The 15897-nt window shown below is 43.3% G+C and overlaps 1 protein-coding gene across 3 annotated transcripts; it reads left to right on the top strand.

Annotated features, from left to right (window-relative positions):
• The first annotated feature begins 796 nt into the window (after positions 1–796).
• LOC136542089 (uncharacterized) lies at positions 797–13910 on the top strand. 3 transcript variants are annotated; one of them, XM_066534373.1, is made up of 24 exons: positions 797–1134; positions 7996–8222; positions 8335–8440; positions 8517–8618; positions 8701–8760; positions 8858–8936; positions 9031–9178; positions 9253–9376; positions 9494–9674; positions 10222–10250; positions 10380–10528; positions 10608–10710; positions 10793–10888; positions 11041–11096; positions 11430–11553; positions 11739–11801; positions 11957–12016; positions 12243–12404; positions 12503–12576; positions 12755–12848; positions 12935–13071; positions 13154–13234; positions 13403–13508; positions 13589–13910. In XM_066534373.1, exons 1-24 carry the CDS (start codon positions 940–942, stop codon positions 13673–13675), a joined length of 2643 nt encoding a protein of 880 aa, XP_066390470.1. In that variant the 5' UTR covers positions 797–939; the 3' UTR covers positions 13676–13910. The 3 variants fall into 3 exon arrangements, with proteins under 3 accessions (XP_066390470.1, XP_066390472.1, XP_066390471.1); XM_066534375.1 differs by lacking the exon at positions 797–1134 and adding an exon at positions 6178–7121; XM_066534374.1 differs by lacking the exon at positions 797–1134 and adding an exon at positions 6178–7230.
• The last annotated feature ends 1987 nt before the right edge of the window (positions 13911–15897 follow it).

Below are 15897 nucleotides of genomic sequence, written 5' to 3'. Positions count from 1 at the left end.
ATCTAGGTAAGATTACTTCAAGATTGTTTTTCTCTCTCTATTGCATCCACGGAAAATATGGCACTATTCTTATTAAATTCTTTTTACATTCTTTTTAATCTACAGATCCAAGGAAACAAAAAGGAAAAGAGAGGAAGAGAGAGAGAGAGAGAGAGAGAGAGAGAGAGAGAGAGGTATGCACAGATGACCAAAAGCAGGAAAAACTAAAAAGGCGCCTTGAAGCAAAACATGGATGTCATGGTCGTCGTATAATAAATTATAGTTTTTAAATTTTATAGAAAAGAGTAAAACATAAATAGACATGCAAGATTCCTATCTGTGTTTTTCATTAGCATTTGATAGCTTTTTTTTTCTCCCGTTGCAATGCACGGGCATATTTTGTTAGTAGTTATAATTAGCCTAAGCCACATTAATTTTGTCCTTTCAGGAATTAATTGACATTGTAATTCATATATACTGCTTTGTTAGATGGTACAACTCACTTGGAATACCATATTTTTTATTCCACTTTTAGTGCAAGTTTGTGGTTCTTGCAGGACGATTCATTTATTTGTCATTCACAACATATCACTTCCTAAACTCACACAGCAGCACACGGTGTATGTTGATGTAGTTGTTTATGTGACCGGGGGAAGGGGGAGTATACGTGAATATATGGACAAATAATGAATGAATAGCACTAAACGATATCACATCCAGACGCGTCGGTCTAGCTGTACTCTGTGCATGTGCGCGCGCGTGATTTCCCACTCCCACCCGGTCCCAGAGCCACAGTCCCACAGACCCTGGGTCTCCTTGCCCAGCGGGCAGCGGCCACGGCAACCACATAAAACCCATCACACATGACACAGGCACGCGGCTAAAAGGGCAGGCTCGCCAGGACTGAGTGAGAGTCGCTGCTGCGCGCTGGCTAGAGATACATCAGAGGCCAAGGCCAGGATGAGAGTGGCGGTGGTGGGCGCCGGCGTGAGCGGGCTGGCGGCGGCGCACGAGCTGGCGAGGAGCGGCGGCGCGAGGGTGACCGTGTACGAGAAGGAGGACTACCTCGGTGGGCACGCCAGGACCGTGGCCGTCGAGGACGCCGACGCCGCCGGCACCGTGCAGCTCGACCTCGGCTTCATGGTCTTTAATCGGGTACGTCTGCATGCCCTTGCCCGGCATCGTGATGGTCTGCATGCCCGGCAGCAATTCATCCATCTATGCCTGCCATCCTAGTGGCTAGTGCTAATTAATGTGCGTTGTTTCTTCTCGTGTGCGCTGCGGCGTATCCACGGGCATTATGTGCCATTCGGCATGAACAGCTCTCCCTCCTCCCTTTTAGGCGCGCGCTTCAACAACTGATCTTTTGTTTTCGATTTAGCCGAGCGATTTCCCTTCTTTTTTCCTTTCCGTGTTCCATATTTATTCTTCCTGTTCATGGTTGGCAGAACTAGCAGATAAATATGTGGATTGGTTTAGGTTATTCACTTGAAGGTTAATGAGTTAAATGCACCAGAGATCCATTAACTTATGATAATATTTCAGTTAGGTTCATCAACTTTCAAAGTGGTTTTTTGAGTTATAAATTTTGTACGTCGTATCACTTAGGCCCATACATCTACACGTTGGCTTCTCGTGCTGATGTGGCATGATGACTAGGCTCAATGAAGCAACCATTTGCCAATGCATTTTGTGAAAAAGACTACAGGCGCACGAGCAGGCACCGCCGTCGCTGTTGCGGCCGCGCTGACGAGCCGCTCCCGTGGCCATGCGGGCGTGCAGGTAGGTCCCGCCGCCCTGCCACACGGGCGCGAAAACAGGCCAGCCACAGCCCCACGGGCGCACGAGCAGAAGCTGATGCCGTCACCGTGGGTGCGCGAGCAGGCGTGCGGGCGAGCCGCCACTTCGGGCGTGCGAGGAGGTGCCGTCGCCGCCGCTGTGGGCGCGGGCGAGCTACTGCCGCGTCCACGCAGGCGCACGAGCAGGTCGTCCTCCACTGCGGTTCCTGCACCTCGCCGGGAACACGCTGACCAGACGGCTCCCTTCGGAGCTCGGCGCCCTCGCGTCGCTGGAGCAGCTGGAGATCCCGGCTCGCCCGCCTCGCCCGTCTTCGACAACCGCTTCGACTCAGCCATCCCGGCCAGCCTCGCCACCTGCTCGTGCGTTCGGCGCCGCGGGGTGTTCGAACTTGTACCGGCTGGAGCTGGCAGGGAATGACCTCACCGGTGCAATCCCCAGTGACATCAGCACGTGCAAGCGGCTGGTGAGCGTGAGGCTGCAGCACAACCAGCTCACCGGCGAGATCCCGGCAGAGCTCGCCGCCTTGCCGTCCATCACCGAGATCGACCTGTCCTGGAACGAGCTCACCGGCGTCGTCCCGCCGGGCTTCACTAACTGCACCACGCTGGAGACCTTCGACGTGTCCTTCAACCATTTGGTGACCGCTGGCTCGCCGTCATCGGCGGCGTCACCAGGAGCCGGCGCGGTGACCTCCGCTCGGCGCACCGCGGCAATGTAGATTTTCGCTGTGGTGGTGGCCTTCGCGGGGATGGCGGTGCTCGCCGTCACCGCACGCTGGCTGCAGTGGCGCGAGGACGTCACCGCACGCTGGCAATCAAGCAATGACTACTATTAGCACTAGATGTCACATTCTACGACTTGTCACATTGCTTGATTGCGACGGTGTCCAGTAGCTATGACTACTATTAGCACTAGAAGATTAGCGTGGTTATTAGGAATGCTGTCGGCCGCACTTAGTATCTCCCGAGGACCAGTCCACATCTCTGTGTACCCCTATTCCTGTCCATACATTTATTTAGAAAATCTATACTGCCGTACTCCATCCGTTTCAAAACACAGAGGATATTGGGGGTGTTTGGTTCTTTAGTCGCTCCTAAAATTCATATCACATCGAATGTTTAGATACTAATAAAGAGTATTAAATATAGATTAATTACAAAACCAATTACATAGATGGAGGCTAATTTGCGAGACGATTTTTAAGCCTAATTAATCTATCATTATCATATGTTTACTGTAGCACCACATTGTCAAATCATGGACTAATTAGGCTTAAAAGATTCATCTCGCAAATTAGTCGCAAGTTGTGTAATTAGTTTCGTAATTAGTCTATATTTAATACTCCATGCATGTGTCTAAATATTCGATGTGACAGGAATTTTAGGAGCACCTGTAGAAACCAAACAGGGCCTAAGATTAATAAATTCAAAGTTCACAAATTTTAATTAATAATTGGTTAAATTGTATACATATGTAGTATTTAAGAGTTTATTTTAGTATATAAGAATTACATCAGTGGTTTCACATTCCACACATTTTTTCAACGTGATTTTGATTTTGTGATCATCGATAATGTCTTCTATGAACAACTAATGGTTAAAGTATACTTCTAAAAACTTACTCAAATCATAATACACCTCATAAAATGGTTCTAAAAACTTACTCAAATCATAATACACCTCATAAAATGGAATTGAGTGAGTAGTAAACAATCTACTCTATACAAATATACGGCCTAGTTTGACTTGGTGAGGCCATCAAGATCATACCTTGGTGGTTTTATACAGCATCGATAATGGCTATAAAATTTACACAATATAGAAGTACTTTTAAATGTGAATCTCGAAATACTAAATATATATGCAATAGTCTATATATTATTAAGTTCATGCTTCATAAAATGTATATTAAGGAGTTCACATTCATGACTTTTAAGAAAGACGAAGGAAATTATATACAATATTGGTCCCAACACAACATGTCTTTGTAAAGGACATGCTTCACAATGGCATGATGTCAATCGCAAACAAAGATAAAAGTATTGGCTTAAAACAATCTATATGGACTTATGTTTTTTGTTCTATAGTATTGGGTCTATTTCTCATCCTTATACAAGTCCAACCTTCACCTTTATTAGTGACCCACCAGATTTGGACTAGTCAAATTACCACACACACTTCATTCATTAGACCATCTTGATTCTCACCTTGAACATGCTTTTTTCCACCTTGCACATGTTAGTGCTAGTTTAAACATCTCCTTAATTACTAGTAGATGTACTTTCCCGTATCAAGTAACAACCACAATGCAAACGGTTGGTATTCCAAATGAGATTGATAACACCACATGCACCATTACTCTTGTATCATCGGCATCAACCTCAGTCAAATTCAGGGTTCAGGGTTTGAGAGGGTGCCAAACTAGAGGAAAAGCGAAGGAAGTAGGCTAACCTGATGACTAGGCGGGTAGTGGACAAGACGACAAAAGTGATAGGGGTGGCATCGACCGTGGGTGATCAAGAACCAATGGTGGTCATGTTATGAGGCGGAGATTATCAAATTGATGGTTTGATACTATTGGGTTAGCTAGCTTGACATCGGCATGATCTAGCGTCTGCAACCAAGGAAGGAGAGCAAGGGGAATGAGTCAAGGCACACATGGTGGATCAAAGGGGAGGAAATAAAAACTCGTTTTGGATTTGCATCATACTAGTTCGTCATTTAAAAAATATCAAAGGGAGTACGTCAAACAATACACTAAAACTTTCTATAATTTCACGCATTCCACACGTTTTCCAACCTAATTTTATTTCACAACCATTGATGATGTCTACTAAGAGTAACTAATAGTCAAAGTATAATTCTAGAGACTTACTCAAATCCAAATACCCCTCAACAAAAGTAATTGAGGGGGTAGCAAATAATATACTCTATATAGTCCTCCATTTCAAAACACATATATTGCCTAGTTTGATTTGTTGTGGTCATCAAGATCATATCTTGACATTTTTATACTACATCGGTCATGGCTATAAAATTTACACAATATGTACTTTTAAATGTGAATCTACTAATACTAAACGCATGTGCAATAGTCTCTACACTATTAAGCTATGGTTCATCAATGTGTCACCTTAGCATATTCAATGTGTCACCTTCACTAGCAATATCGAAACTATGTTCACGATGGATATATGACATATTTGGATACCAGAGTTAATGGCTAGCTACCTAAAAATTAGCTCTAGTGCATTCAAATATGAGATCTAATAGGTGGCTATTTTTTAGCTAAGTGTTCAACTAGTAGTTAGCCAGCTAGCTAGACAACCATAGCTAATTTGAGCTAATTTTTGGTCTAGTTAGTAACTAGCCATTTGTATCCAAATAGACTCATAGTAGGGTCAGTTCTATATTGTCAAGTCTACTCAAAATTTTATATATTTGCAGACAAAGATAAAAAAAGGAAATTGACTTAAAACAATCTATATGGACTTGTAGTTTTTGTTCTATAATAGTGTTAGGTCTTTTGTGGTTCCTTATACAAGTCCAACTCTAACCTCTAATAATACTCTGTTCGTTTATGCTAATACTTATGCTGAAATGTTGTGAAAGAAAAATACTGTTCTATGGCTGAAAAATAGCTTAAGCGAATAGGGCGACCCCACAACATTTGCACCACATACACCTCATCTCCATCAGACCATCTTGATTTTCACGTTGCACATGTTTTTTTTTTTGAATTCCACCTTGCACAGGTTAGTGATGGCTTAAGCATCTCCGTCCTAGTAGATTTTTTTGTCGTCTCATGTCACAATCGCGACGCCAACGGTCGGAGTCACAGCCGTCACTTCCGTCAACACAGTGGGTGACCAAGCTACCAAGGTGCTGAAAAATCTGTCCGAAAAAATAAAACAAAAAAACTCATCCAGATTAAAAATATTAAGGGCATAGTAAAATTAAAAGTTGTAGAAAAATAATTTCCAATTACATGAAGTAGCCACTGAGGTACTGTGCATAAGACCTGAATTACTCGGAGTGACTGCTCATACAGCAGATATAAATAAGGCCTTGTTTAAATTCAGGATATAAAGTTTTATGGTGTTATAGTATTCGAATACTAATAAAAAAATAAATTATAGAATCCATAAGCAAATCGCGAGACGAATTTATTAAGCCTAATTAATTTATCATTAGCATGTGTATTACTGTAGCACCACATTATCAAATCATGATCTAATTAGACTTAAAAAATTTGTCTCGCAAAATAGTTGAAATATATATAATTAGTTATTTTTTAGTCTATATTTAATACTCATGTCAAAAATATTCGAGGGTGTAAGAATTAAACGAGGCCTTCTCCGGATTAGCATCCGACAAAAGGTCTGGAAAGGTTCATTGCAAGTACAGCAAACACTATTGCTGGAGAATGACGATAAAGATCTCCAAGGCTCTCCCTCGTGGACAGCGGTTCTAGTAGAGAGAGGTAGAAATCTGAGTCGTGAATATTGTAGGATTTGCCAGAGTCAATATAAACCTCTGCGAGAAAATCGCATAGGCACAGATGCAAGCACTGGATACATCTGATCACCGTGATGACTTCGGCCTTGGTCCTCCGTGGCGTGGAAGCAGCGCCGGAGCAAGGACAACCAGGACGGGACAACATCGCCGGACGCGCGCCGGAGCGAGGGCGACCCCACTCCGAGGAGATGAAGAGGGACGCTAGTAAGCTGCTCGGCAACAAAGCAAAGTAGAGGAGGCGCACCGGAGCCCGACGAGGAGGAGAGCCGGCGGCGGTGCGAGGTGGACAGACAGATCCGGGGCGGCGGAGAATGGTGAACGGATCGCGACCGGGGTGAGAACAAGCCAGGCCACAACCGCCGCAAAGGAACAATCCGGCGTCGAAGGCAGAGGCAGAGCAACGGCCGCTCCCGCGGTGGGCCAAGCCACACGAGCAGAGTACACGACAAGCTGGGAATTGACCCGGCGCCGCTGGTGGATCCACTCCACGCCCATGCCCGTGCGGATCATTTGCGTCTTCGTCGCGCCCCATGCCCGTGCACCTCAGGCGTTCGTCTTAATGCCTGTGAGGCACACCGCACGCGTACTCCTACTCTCTCTGTCTCTGGGCGGCGATGCTCAAGTGCAGCGTGGTGGACCGCCAGGTCGTCCATGAAGAAGTACCCAATGGACAAGTAGGAGCCGGCGAAGTGCTCCCCATGCAGCTCAAGGTGGACTGCCGTGCGCTCGACCTCGTAGACGTTGCCGCTGCCAAGGAGGTCGAGAAGACAGGCTTGGCGAACGGCACCAAGGTCTGGACCATCCTCAACAAGCTCAGCAACCACGGTTAGTGTCAGCTTCAGCCTCGAGGTTATGCCTGTCCACCAGCAGTTGCAGTTCAGTTTGTCGCTTGAGGCTTTGCTCTCCTGGTCCGTATTTACGCCAATAGTGACCGGTACTATTCTCAATTCTTTAATTTCCGCAAAACAAGTTGTCTGTTGGCAAACTATCTGAAAAATAGACTACATTTAAGTTTCGACTCTGCAAAACTACACTTGTTTGGTCAGTGGACATATTTGACAGGAACTGACAGGTCACACTTGCATATGACTAGTGCACATTAGTAGTTATTTGTATATGGGTAATCTTGGGCTGTATTATGTGCGAGCGAGCAAAACTGCACACATCTACTGGCAAAGCAAAAAAGATGATTGCATGTTTGAAGTATGTATCTACCTCGCAGAACAATTTGACTTGCATGAACTAACATAGGTGGCCTGCATGTCAGTGGCATTGTATGGCAATGCACGTCGTGATGTGCGGTGAGCACATTAGTCAGAATGTCAGATAGCCTCTGTTTATAATTCACACAGCCCTAACCAACCTCACATCAGAGTGTGTCCTGCCCACATGGCAAACACAACATTGTTCGGTGCTAAAATGTTAGAACACCTCATTATGATCCATAGAAAAGTGACAGGGTAGAGCTCTTTGATCAACTTGGCAAGATGTGCAGATAAGTGGAATGATAACTTAAGTGTATAGTTTTCTATTAGTTTTACCAGTAAGTGAGAAATTTGTGGATTCGCCATGATTTTCAATTTTGGCCTGTGGTGCACCAATTACGACAAATTGCTGCACCATTTGAATTTACTTGTTGCAAATATTGTTTCATTCGTATACCATAGAACTTGTGACATATCAATGCACTAAATGTCAGGTTACATACCCAAACATGCTGGAATGGTTTGAAGGGCTCGGGGTGGAGATGGAGATATCCGACATGTCTTTCTCAGTGAGCACACAAGTGGGGACCAGCGCCAGCAGATGCGAGTGGGGCAGCCGCAATGGCATCTCAGGCCTCTTGGCACAGAAAAGCAATGCACTCAGCCCTAGTTTCTGGCGCATGATTCGTGAGATACTCAAGTTCAAGAACGATGCTCTCAAGTGATAATACATCTCGATCTCATTCTGAATAACTAGCATTAACTTTGGTGTCACTGCATCGTTTACTTACAACTAATATATAATAACCCAGAACTGATGCTTGTTTTTGCAGGTACTTGGAGGACCATGAAAACAACCCTGATATGGACCGGAATGAGACTCTCGGGCAATTCATTCAGTCTCATGGATATTCTCAGTTCTTCCAAGAGGCTTACCTTGTACTCCTCTGTTCTTTATTTGTCTATATGTTATAAGTTTGCAGCAAATTAAAGTGGCATATTTGCTTTGCTGCAGATCCCGATCTGTGCGTGTATATGGTCATGTCCATCGCAAGGAGTGATGGGATTCTCTGCTTTCTTTGTGCTCTCATTCTGCCGTAACCATCATCTTCTTCAGGTGAACAAGCTTGTTAATTAGTCTGACTAATTTTCTGCTATGGATGCTAATTTTTTCTCTTGCATTTTAACTGTGCATTCAGTTGTTCAGTCGCCCCCAGTGGCTCACCGTGAAGGGTCGTTCGCTCTCCTATGTGCACAAGGTGCTGTCCTGTAGTCCCTTTTCTCTCTTCACCCCCCTTAGAAGAATAAATTGAAAAAAAAAGATGATTGATCAATTCAAGTACTGCACACCAGCAGGTAAGGGAGGAGTTGGAAAGTATGGGCTGCCAAATTAAAACCAGCTGCGAAATCAAATCTGTTTCAAGTTCTGAGGGAGGTACTGCTAATGCAAGCTCTATCCAGAATTTCTTCTGATTATGATCTGGTAACTAATCGAGAACAAGTGATCGGTATTGTTTTGTTTGCCTCAGGTTTCAGGGTTACAGTGTTTGATGGTTCAGAGGAGACGTATGACAGAATCATATTTGGTGTCCACGCACCTGATGCTCTAAAGATTCTAGGAGCTCAAGCAACACACGAAGAATTGAGAATACTAGGAGCTTTTCAGTATGTCTACAGGTAATGCATGCTATGCGCCTACAGATCTAGGTTTGTTTGGTTGGATCTGATCTCCATTTGCACCTTCACTGCAGTGATATATACCTCCATTCCGATAAAAGCTTGATGCCACGGAGTTTGTCTGCTTGGAGTTCCAGGAACTTCCTGGGCACGACAAGCAAGGGGGTTTGTGTAACCTACTGGCTAAATCTGCTTCAGGTAGTTACCTTGCCTTAACATGGATAACAGCAACTAGCAATGTATTGTTGCTTAATATATGTATGTATATAGCACTATATACTTTGATTAATAGATCCTTATTGGAATATTTTCTAGAACATAGAATCTACAGGCAGGCCTTTTCTGGTGACGCTGAATCCTCCTCATGTCCCAGACCACGTCTTGCTTAAATGGTACACTAGCCACCCTGTTCCATCTGTGGCTGCCGCAAAGGCTTCTCTTGAGCTTCATCACATTCAAGGAAACAGAGGAATTTGGTTCTGCGGGGCATACCAAGGTAAGTTACTCCATCAATTAACCTTTAGTGATACATACATGGCTTGCATCAAGGACATTCAAAATGGTGCAAGACATACATTGCTTGCATCAATTAAGCTAGCGTGTCTGTTTTATTTCAAAATGCTGTGTGGGCTGTCTGCATTCTAAATGCAGAGGTTGGAAGTGATCTCAAGATGTATCAATTGATGTAATTGTTTTGAAATCAATAAAAGCTTCCTTTATAAAAAAAAATCAAGGACACTCTGACTTTGCGACTTTCGCTGAAAGACAAAGAAAATGGATCTTTGCTGTTGGAGAACTACAAAAGTCCAGTGTCCTACAGCAAATGAACTATTCATCTTTGCTGCAGTACACTAGATTGTGTCCTGCAGAAAATAAGCATGCTTTTGTAGCATCCAACAATAAAGATCATTTTTAGTGCTCTCATCAAAAGGCACTAAGTAGGAGTGTTCTCTAGCAAAATTTGCCAACTATTTGTAAGCATATCAACAATCACAACACTGTGATTAGTTCTGAAATTTATTTATCTTCTGATTGGATAACAGGTTATGGCTTCCATGAAGATGGACTCAAGGTACTGTACTACAATCTGCGACACACAACCTGGCTACCAATGTTTGGATGAGATTTTTATGTACAAGTACAAAGTATGTTGGATATATGCAATTTCCAATATGACATAGGAATTGATGCATGCCTGCAGGCTGGGAAAGCTGCAGCTCAAGATTTGCTTGGTAAGGAGAGTGGCCTTTTGGTGAACCCAAAACAGATGATCCCATCGTGGTCTGAGGCTGGGGCGCGTCTTCTGGTAGCAAGATTTCTTGGTCAATATGTATCCGTCGGCAACTTGGTGTGAGTTGTTCAACCAATTGACCAATATATCACAAAAATGTCTAATTGTGACTCCTCTGACTTGATTAATTCTGTCTAGCTTGCTTGAAGAAGGAGGCACTATGTTCAGTTTTGGTGAACTGGGCAAACAATGCCATGTGAAATCTGTCCTGCGAGTACATGACCCCATGTTTTACTGGAAGGTTCTCTTTTCTCTTCTCATGATTCTCGCCCACTACTTTTGCTGGCTCTGATCTCTCACGTCACTTGAAATACATTCTTCAGGTTGCAATTGAAGCAGACCTTGGCTTGGCAGACGCCTACATTAACGGTTATTTCTCATTTGTAGACACGAGAGAAGGTCTTCTAAATCTTTTCCTGGTAAGATCTTACAATCTACATAGTCAAGTCAAACAATTGGCACATGTTTTTTTTAGGGATCAAATTGGTACATGTGCATAGAGACAGTCCTAATTACTTGTACATATATGGTGTTGTTTCCTGTTTACTTTTGGATTACATCCATGCTACAGATTCTCATTGCAAACAGGGACGCAAACAAGACTAGTAGCAGTGCTGCCAGTAAAAGGTTAGTCCCCTCCGAATTTCTCCATTTTTAAAATTTAAATTAAGCAGTATATATGAACTCTGAAGGGCGGGCCTGGTGCAAGAGGTAGAGTCTTACCGCCTGACCGGAAGGTCCCGGGTTCGAGTCGCGGTCTCCTCGCATTGCACGGGCGAGGGTAAGGCTTGCCACTAACACCCTTCCCCAGACCCCGCACAGAGCGGGAGCTCTCTGCACGGGGTACGCCCTTTTAGTATATATGAACTCTAATACTAAATTCTACAATCAACTGCTAAGTATTTCCTTCAAAAAAACTGCTAAGTAATCATGTACACATGTAATTTGTATGGTCGTCAGGGGTTGGTGGACACCCCTGCTATTGACAGCTGGGGTTGCCTCCGCTAAATACTTCCTGCGTCACATATCAAGGAAAAATTCTGTCACACAAACACGTCAAAACATCTCTCAACACTATGATCTGGTCAGTAATGCTAGCACTTCTCATTCTGCTTTAGGCTCCCCTCTATGTTTACAATACCTATTAAATATTTTCCTCATTCATAATGCCTCCAAAAATTAGCACAAAGTCATTTGCTTTTCTCTGGGTTGACTGACAATTTTGTTTCTCCTTTTGCATTCATTATTTTTCTTCTTATGTTCATGCAGAGTAATGAATTCTTCTCGCTTTTCCTGGATCCATCAATGACTTACTCTTGCGCCAGCTTCAAGGTTTGTGTTGTGATCAACTAGCTAGTGTCACTCGTGTGTTCGAGAGAAAGAAAAACTAGTGCCACTCGTCTCTAACTTGGTCTTCCAGCCTGTAAACAAAGTACTCTAGTACCATCAAGTACTGATTCTTGATATGTGCATGCCTTATATGGTAGACGGAGGATGAAAGTTTAGAGGCAGCCCAGCTACGGAAAGTTTGCCTCCTAATCCACAAGGTACAACATACCGAAACTATCAATTTAGTTAATATTGGTCTGATAATAAATAATTTCATATATATTCACTCATGCCTGATCTGTTGGATCACCAGTACTACATGCTGAGAGTATCAATTTAGTTAATACTGATCTGATAGTAAATACTTGCATATATATATTCATGCATACATGTGTATTATGATTAGATGGATCACCAATGTGCTTCATACCAAATCGATCGTAGGCTAAAGTGGAGCGAGATCACCACGTTCTTGAGATTGGTTGTGGCTGGGGCAGCTTAGCAATCCAATTGGTGAAGCAAACTGGTTGCAAATACACTGGGATCACATTATCAGTGGAGCAACTGAAATATGCACAGAGAAAAGTGAAAGAAGCTGGCTTAGAGGTTAGTGTGAATCAGTACCCCTTTTGTTCTGCTAATGATTATCTTAGTTGAGTTTTTTTTTTCTTTTAAAAAATGCTGACATTGGTTATGCATGGCAGGACCACATAAGCTTCATGTTGTGTGATTACCGTCAAATACCAACACGCCGCAAATACGACAGGATCATCTCTTGGTTAGTACTTAGTACTACTAGCTGTATCTGTATATATAGCTTTAATTGATTTCTTGCAGTGTGAAGACTGCTATAGTGCTATAAGTAACATAGCAGCTTGATTTAGTTTCCTGATATATATGACTGAAATATATAACAAGGGAGCTGATGCATGCATGAAAATGTGTTGATGGTTCAGCGAGATGATCGAAGGTGTTGGGCATGAATACATGGACGATTTCTTCGGCTGCTGCGAGTCCCTTTTGGCTCAAGATGGCATATTTGTCCTGCAGGTATCTATACACATAATGAACTTTCTGTATGCATTGCCATAGAGTCAACTGCATGATTTGTGATCGACTAACTTGCACGGATGTAGTTCACGTCAATCCCAGAAGAACGGTACGAGGAATACAGGCGCAGCTCGGACTTCATCAAAGAATACATCTTCCCCGGGGGTTGCCTTCCTTCGTTGGCCCGGATCACATCTGCCATGTCTGCAGCATCAAGGCTCTGGTACACGACATCGCTAATCATCTATATATCGACCCCTTCTGATCAACTATAGTATATGATGATCCAATATGTTGGAGTGCAGCATCGAGCACCTTGAGAACATTGGGTACCATTACTACCCAACGCTGATACAGTGGAGGGACAACTTCATGGCCAATAAGGAGTAAGTACACAACATAACTCGCTACCAGTGCAGGCTGATGCTGGCATAATAGTTAATATATATCATGCTGAAGGAGAACACAATGTGTTATTCATTCTAGCACAGTATATATGATTATTGAGTGTTGATATTAACCAGATTATATATGTTGCTCCAATTCCTCTGCAGTGCAATTTTGGCCCTGGGCTTCGATGAGAAATTCATCCGTATATGGGAATACTACTTCATATATTGCTTGGCTGGTTTCAAGTCACGGACACTTGGGAATTACCAGGTACGTACGAGTACAACTACGTCTGTTCATGGATTTATACCAACAGTAAACATGAATACAGATGGATATCATATTTGCAGATTGTGTTTTCTCGCCCTGGCAACGACAAACTGGGCGACAACGGCGATCCGTACGCAAGCTTTCCGGAAGCTAATCAAGCTAGCTAGCTAACGCATCTACTTATACATGCCATGCGCGATATTTTTTGGAGGGATGCTTGTGTCATTCATCATGAGCACTACAGCAGCCATCATTGTTCATTCCGTTAATTTAATTCCAGTCACATGCATGTATCATGTATGCATGTTTGAACTCAATGCAATAATGCAAAGATTTATATGAAATTATGAATTGATATATATGTGGTGGTAGCTGGATCAGTCGGAGCCTACACTTCAAACTTGAGCCCTTGTATTTGTGATCGAATTGAACACGCAGTACTATATGCTAGGTGTCACTAACTGATTGTACTTGCAATGGCGGATCAGTCCATTGCTTCGATCCATTTTGCCGTTCCATCACTTTCAGTTCGCCCAACGTAACTCCAAAATGACTAATCTAGGCACATGGCGGGCTGGGACGCAGGAGACTCGAGCATTCACTTTCACTGGAGATATATGTGTATTCGTTTGAGCCGTGGCTGAAAGCATTGTTGGCTGATTTGGTGTGAGAGAAAAATATTATTCATTGGCTGAAAAAATACAGCTTATAAGCCAAACAAGCTTAAACGAACAGGGTGATTGTGTGTAGTCATGTACTGTATCATTGGTTCCAAAAATGCCAGAGAAACATTGGTCACCGCATTAGATGGCACACCTTGAGGTTTTTTAAGCCTCTCGTCTGAGTACAGCTGTAGAATCTGTTCATGCACAGATACACATACCCACGCTACGCACGCACACCACACACACAACTTGTGTACTACTAGACCTACAACTACACACAGATAGAATGTCTTTAGCCTCTCTCACATGGAGCCACAATAAGATTGCGATGTGCCCATCGTCTACGAAGTCATGGATGGTCTCGGTGATCCCACGAAGGCACATCTTGAAGTTGACGCTGTTGTCATTATCCCCTTGTGGAAGTCATTACTCTATTGCCCTTTTCGCTTGAACTTATCAGTTGGCTTATCAGCTAGAATATATAATATTTTTTTCTCACAACAAAACAGCTTCAGCTAACTTATCAACCGGCTTATGTATCAGCCGAACAGATCCTCGAATAACGGAAGCTGCTAGGTGTATCATCAGACTATCAGTACTTGTCTGATCGTAGTATTGTGCGTATCTGTAATGCTGACTGCGAGTTGATTGCCATGGCTTGTCTGTCAACTCGGGGATAACAAATCCACATAACGGGCACATGGCCTCAAATATAGGCACAAATCCATGAGACCATGAAGCATCTTATCCGTAAACTACCGCTAATGCACGTGCAGTGTGTAAGACAGTGTTGAGCATCATTAGGCTAGCGCAAACTTCTCACATTGATATTTAACCGTTGCCAGAACGCTCACCAAAACACTGGTCTCTTTCGTGTTGCAAGTGGCCTGAGCCATGATAATCTTTATCACACTCATTCGCTCCTCGGCTTCTCAATTTGGGCTAAAACGGCCCTTCGCACGCTAGTACAGAAACGAGCTGTACTCTCTTCAGTCTCGGTTTTTCAACCGGGAGCACGAATGCAAGACTAAAGGGTCCTTTCTTTAGTCCCGGTTTCTCGTTCGGGACTAAAGGTCCACCTTTAGTCCCGGTGGGTAATACCAACCGGGGCTAAAAAGGCCTCTCGGTCTGGCCACGTGGGCCGGCCCTTTTGTCCCGGTTGGTATTACCAATCGGGACTAAATGTTTTCTTTTTTTTTCTATTTTCAATTGATGATTCGTTTTGGTTTTTGAATACGCATTCTACGCTGCTAATAATATACGTATTCTACACGCTTATAATGTTCGAACATTTTATACAAACTAAAGTATGAAACTAACGTATATATTACATGCATATACATATATTGTACGTTATTTTATGTACATATAATATGTATAATATGTATATATTACAGATAAAGCTTGCATTGTATATTCTATCATATCATTGGGATAACAAATTCGCTCCATCTGGTTTGGCTTCCATATTTCGTTCACGTTATTGTAGAACTCGTCGGCGGGGTTTAAGACCTGGTCATTAAGAAATCCTGCTATGCAGCCTGTTCGCTTGTTGGTTTCAGCCAGCCCAGACCAGCCAGCCAACAGTGTTTTCCTCTCACAACAAACCAGCACCAGCCAGCCCAAACCAGCCCAGAAACCAACCAGCGAACAGGCCGATGGTCTCTTGAATTGCTTTCAGTTGGTCACGTTGTATGACTTTTTCCTTCAACCGTAGAGTCTTC

Source organism: Miscanthus floridulus, chromosome 3 (genome assembly GCF_019320115.1).
Source record: "Miscanthus floridulus cultivar M001 chromosome 3, ASM1932011v1, whole genome shotgun sequence".
In the NCBI taxonomy this organism is placed as follows: Eukaryota; Viridiplantae; Streptophyta; class Magnoliopsida; order Poales; family Poaceae; genus Miscanthus; species Miscanthus floridulus.
This window is presented reverse-complemented; position numbering and strand designations above follow the sequence as displayed.

Bases quoted from the DNA above. Each gene is read 5' to 3' on its own strand.
- LOC136542089 (XM_066534373.1), top strand. From the start codon at position 940: ATGAGAGTGGCGGTGGTGGGCGCCGGCGTGAGCGGGCTGGCGGCGGCG. The intron at 12,017-12,242 runs GTACAACATACC...AATCGATCGTAG, and splicing joins TTTGCCTCCTAATCCACAAG to GCTAAAGTGGAGCGAGATCA. The intron at 12,577-12,754 runs GTTAGTACTTAG...TTGATGGTTCAG, and splicing joins TACGACAGGATCATCTCTTG to CGAGATGATCGAAGGTGTTG.